At 39.0% G+C, this 6,000-nt stretch overlaps 1 protein-coding gene across 1 annotated transcript in view; it reads left to right on the forward strand.

Moving 5' to 3' along the window:
- The window catches only part of LOC306764978 (uncharacterized protein), a 37,162-nt gene extending 33,690 nt beyond the window's left edge, over positions 1–3,472 (forward strand). Inside the window, exon 11 of the mRNA XM_079252291.1 lies at positions 3,350–3,472. Coding sequence (XP_079108417.1) covers positions 3,350–3,442 — 93 coding nt within the window. The 3' untranslated portion in view covers positions 3,443–3,472. The remainder of the gene's footprint in view (positions 1–3,349) is intronic.
- The last annotated feature ends 2,528 nt before the right edge of the window (positions 3,473–6,000 follow it).

Raw genomic sequence — 6,000 nt, forward strand, 5'->3', positions numbered from 1 at the left:
TGGTTGTTCGTCTCTCTGTGTGGCCCTGCGATGGACTGGCGAGCTGTCCAGGGTGTACCCTGCCTGTCGCCCAAAGCCAGCTGGGATAGGCTCCAGCTTCCCCGCGACCCTGAATTGGAATAAGCGGTTCGGAAAATGAATGAATGAATGAATTATTATTTTATTATTTTTTAAATGGATTTTACTTTTGTTTAGTTATCACTCCAGCTCTCTCCTCATTGGGGTCCTCTTCACCAAGGGCTGCCCCTGCTCTGACTGCATGGGTGTTGCTGTGGTCCCTGTCTGGTGGGTCGGGATCCGGCGCTGCAGCCTTAGGGTCGTGGCGTGGGTCCTGTCTGCCCGGACCCGGGTGGCCCCCATGGTGATGGCCTGGGGGGTCTTGGGTGGGGGTAGCCCTTTGTGTAGAGGCTCCCTGAGGATATAGTTTCCTTATCTGGTGCACATCTGGTACAAATGCACCTGGCCATTCATCTTCTTTTAACTGTTATAGGGGCTAATAGGGCATGAGAAAGGGTGGTTGTGGGTGGATGAAAGGGGACCATGAGTGTATGTGTGTTAGTGTTTTATCTATTTGATGTAAATTGTTTTATAATGTAAAGCACTTTGTATTGTTTTTAAGCACGAAAAGTGCTATACAAATAAAGTTTGATTTGGATCAATCAGCACTCTCAGATGTGCATAAGATGCTGATTGATAGCAGAACTCATAAGTTACATAACAATTAGACTTTTTAGGGAGTTTTGTTCCAAAAATAATAGTCCCCTAAACTCCGTGGGCCCCTGGGCTTTCAGCCCAGGTAAGCCCGTGCATTAATGCCTTGTCTACCTCATGACGTCACTTCCACAAAACACAAAACACGCCTCGTTAGATGGCGTAAAATAACTGTCCATAATCTTGTCCTTCGCCTTTGGTCAGCTGTGGAGCTGTACAGAAGCAAACAAACACAAAGCGCCTAGACAACAGATAACGCCAACACAGTTCTGAAGACGTCTATGCTGATGAAGACAAAGGTCGTACATGTGACATCATGGTATTTTTTGTCGCAGACGATGACTTATCAAAACCGAAAAGCTCAGTTATATATGTCCACATGCAGACGTGGAAACAGCATTCGCAAACCTTCACTTTGATCTGAGGGTTTTTTTAAAGAATTGTTTTTGATTGCATAAATCTGTGTTTTTGTGTGGCTGACGGGCCAAATTGGAGAAAAGTAGCTTTGTTTTGTGAGATACCTGCTATGTCAAGGCCTGAATCTGCAGCAGGTGCAGAAGAGCCAAGCAAAACAGTGGCTTTAACTGTACTGAAGCTGTCATGTTTATATCATTCCTCACTCGAGTTTCCACGGAGGTTATAGTGAAGTATCTTCTCTTTCTGTCATGTTTTCTCTTGGGCTTCACTCATTTCTGGATCCTCATGGGGCTTTTAAGCTGAATTTCAGGGTCATCCCTGGATTCTCCTGACAGCTGATGGGTTTCTGAGAGATTTATCTGTGTATCACCTCCGTTAAAACCGCAGTATAACTGCTCAGTTCACATTTTTAACTTCTGTTCAGCAGGAGGCATCATTTTACTCATTCCTAGACGAACTGGGTTCCTGTTCACTGGTTTTCCTTCAGACAGAGACAACATTGACATTTTCTACTGTGTTCCAGCTGAGTTTACTTTGACACAGTAACACAGATCTTAATTCTGACTCTTTTGTAGCAGTCCCACATGTCATGCACTCAGCACTTGTAAGGACAAACTTTGTGCTGCCAGACAGAAGGCAGAAAAACAGACTTTTTCAAGAAGACGTTCTTGCAGTTTAACGTGATCCTCTCCCTGCAGATGCTTGTTGGATTGGTTCCAACCTCTGTCCTGGCAACTATGGCAGTACATACCTTTAATGAGTTGCTTAATTCCAGTAAATTTAGTGAGAACAAGTACGGCGCAGCGACTGGGAATGTGTCCAAGCCTCATGGGGAGAGTTTGCATCAAGTTACATAAAATATGTAATTTTTGGGATCAAGATGTCATTGAGGTTTTAGCTGACTTTCTTTTTTCCATTAGAAACTCCTGTTTTTCATTTATCTGAAAGTTATATGTCCTAAGTTGTGAAGTTTTGCTTTTTTTTTAGTTGCAAATTTATTACTTCTACTTAATTTAGCCATTTTCTTTTCTTTGGTTCTTAGTTTTCTGTTTACTCTTGTTTTGGAGAAGTTTCCTGCTTTGTTTCTGTTTACTTCATGCTTTCTACTCACACTTGTTTCTCTGACTGATTCCTTTCCTGCTTTGCTTTTTAACACAACATGACTGAGCAAACCACAACAATGCGCATTTAACCACAACACAAATCAAATCTGCAGCAGTTCTGCTGTTTCTGCTGGAATTTACGCTGCATGTCATCAATGAGTAGCAGAAACTTTTGGAAAAGCTTCTGAAGTTAGAAAAACATTTATTGTAAATTATTTTTTTATCTTGTTGCTTGCTATTATATATATATTTTAGATGTAATGTGTAAATAAAGAATTATTGCCCGTTTAAGACAGTGGGTCCGCTCCATTTACCACCCTTATGATCTTTCTGCCAGCCGGGTGGGCGGAGCTTTTACTCGGGCGATCAGACGGGGCATCAGCCAGGTGACATGCTCACATCCGACAGCTTGTTTGTGGAGAGCGCCCCTTTTAACCACATGGTTGGAACCAACCAGTCAGAGAAACTTAGACAATGCTTGATAAATAATGATGTGTGATCTTTAAGTTCAGTAAATAATGTCACATTAATGATTCCTAAACCAACTTCTGCTGATTTGATGAGTATTTTCAGGTGTTCTAGTGGAATTTGACCTCATCCAACTAGTTATTTGTTAAGAGACCACCAACTGATTGTTGCACTTTGCAGACGACAAGTTGAAAGTAGTGTGTGTCCAAAGATTCCAGTTCCAGTTTTCTCTGACTGAACTCATCTTACGTAGCAGGAAAGTTTCACTCTGGAGGTCCTTTTCACATCTTTATGGTTTTATCCACCTAAAACCTTGTGACACAGCCAAACTTTTGCTTTTTACTGTCTCAGCATTGTGGTGTAGGCAGATGGCCAAAACGTAGCTCTTGGGACTGGACGTGAGCACCTCATGCTGAATGATTGGTACATTTATCCAAACTTTTCACTGCACTTAAAAAGTGGACTCAATCTTGCCGAGCAGAACGGAAAAAGCGAGTGGTTTTCATCAAAACCTCATTGTCTGACAATCAACGTACTGATCAAAAGAGGAGCTGAGTGAAACTCATGGCAGCCCGACACCGTATGTACAGTAAGACATGAAGCTGCAAGACATTAACTCGCCCCCCTCTCTCTCTTCTCTTTGATTGCAGCTTTGTGAAGCTACAAGCCTAAATTCCAATGGGACAGTGACCTATGAATGTCTCAGCCCCAACGGAGCCCTGCAACACAAGTCAACTGTTTGATATAATCTCTTGTAATCATCGTAGTGACTCTGGTGCCACTTCCAGCTGCCATCTGGTATATATATATACACACATATATATATATATATATATATATATATATATATATATATATATATATATGTATATACACACACACACACATATATATATATATATATATATATATATATATATATATATATATATATATATATATATATATATATATATATATATATGTGTGTGTGTGTGTGTATATATATATATATATGTGTGTGTGTGTGTGTATATGTATATATATATATATATATATATATATATATATACATATATATATATATATATATATATATATATATATATATAGACACATCTGAAAAACCCCTTTTTGGAGGGATGGTGACTCTCCTCTTGTCTGAGTATACTGAGTTTGGCTCTTGTTAAATTAACAGTGAGGATCACTGGTTGAGAGCATAGCAAATCTTTCAGGCAGGAAATGTGTCAAAGAAAACCAGTCGATCTGGTCGATTATTGAGAAAAAAAATAGTTATGCAGACTTGGGATCGCGTTTTACTCTAAAACATCATTATAACCATAATCTTTTAACTAACCACCCCGTTCATGCTCTCGTTCATAATAATGCTCCTTGCATTTAAGTCAGTATTGAAAATCACACTCGCCACATGTTAGCTTGCATCAACGCTAATGGCCTCTCGTTGCTAGCAACATGTCATAGCTGCAATATATATGCAAACATTTTGCTGATAGGAACACAAATCACCAGTTTGATCATGATAGTGATTCAATGTTTGAAGAAATCTCAAATGCAGATTTTAATTTATTTCCCCTGAAGATTCACCTAGTGATGTGAAACTACTACGCAGATAACTGAACACAGTTATTACCATTCATGTCTAAATCCCAAAAAGCAACTAGAGTATCATTTAAAAGGATTCCCTGAACTCAGCTATGTAAATTAATTTATTTAAATTAAAATATTTGTTCTTATAACATAGAAAGACTGGTACTAAACAGAAATGATGTGCCACAGGAAGTCAAAGCTAAACCATTTTCAAAATAAAAGTCCATTTGATGAATGGTTATTGTCTTGACTTTATGTTTGCATTTTGGATCAACATTATTGGCTCATTCACCATATTAAGATGTTGTTACCAACCAACGTTGGAAAAGCGTTATGACCATTTACTTTATCAAAAGAACTTAACCAAAATAAACTTATGGTGGGGTCAGGACATGTTAAGTATCAGTGGTTAAATGCTATGAATGGTTGTGTAACAGTGTGTGCAATGTTGTAAAAAGAGGCAAAGCCAAAAGCTTAACAAATCCTAATTACTGTGATGTGGAGATAATGGCTGGCCCGCAAGAGAAAACGGAGTGAGTCTGCACATTCTCCACTAATCCCCAATCGTCACAAACAAAACTAAGATGGCGGGCCCATCACAATATTGATGTAGACTGATGTATCATTACAGCCCCAGTTTCTAACAGCAAGTACATCCCAAACCTTATTTCTGCCAGGAAGCTGAAATCTATTCCAGCAGTTAGCTGTGTAGCGGCAGGGTGCTCTGTAGACAGGCCAGTCCCTTACAGGACCAACAACCAGGGCAAACAACCGCTCATGCTCAAGCTGAGGGAGAATTTAGTGACCAAACAAGCTAACACGCATGTCTTTGGTTTAGAATTCATTAAAACTTACTGAATGACGTGACACTTTCGTTCCTTTCGTCATCGGGCAGCGTTTGTTTGTCTTGCATGCTGAGTGCAGCGACCACGTCCTTAGCTGTTTTTAGTGGTTGTTACCAGAATTTATGTGCGCCCAAATGGGATGTTTCTGATCGTGTCATCAGCATACAGCAATGTGTGACAGTTTCTCACCACGCTCCTAAGCTCTAATACATGTACATGTGCATGGGATTTGTGACGTTGCTGTACTTGAAAATGAGCCCCCCAGAAGTTCCTGTGTAATTCAGACCCTGATTGTAGCCAGCATTTACGTTACAGTTGCAGGCTGATGCATATATAATCTAATCAAAATGACTTCTTATTGTTTGTGTATGAAAGCCAATAACATGGACATAAGCTTAAAGGCAAAGATGATCGCAAGGAATTAAGGTTATAACGCTGTAGATAGGGAGACTGGTTTCTTTTTTTAAAAAAAAAACAAACTACATTTATATTTGTTTGGAAAAGAGAGATGTAATAATCTTTGATTGTATTTCAATGTTACTTCTGTATGTGAATAAAAGTCAAGTTATATGTTTACCATTGTGTTATGTCACTTGTGTTTTTTTCCATTTAGGAAATAAGGATTCAAGTTGCAGATTAAAAGAGGAATATATGTTTGTGCTAAAAAAAAAAACAAAAAAAACATTTAACTTTTAAAAGAGTGTATTTTCTTTCTTCTGTTTGTGCCACATATGGTTTTAAAAACAGACAGATGTGGGTTTACACTGACTAGCCAATAAAAGGGACAACATCTGGATCTAACTAAGCAAAAAAGCAGGTTTCTTTTTTTGGAAAGTTTCTGTATGACTGATGTCATCTCAGCAGGCAGG

This window comes from Telmatherina bonti, assembly GCF_933228915.1.
Source record: "Telmatherina bonti genome assembly, chromosome: 14".
Lineage (NCBI taxonomy): Eukaryota > Metazoa > Chordata > Actinopteri > Atheriniformes > Telmatherinidae > Telmatherina > Telmatherina bonti.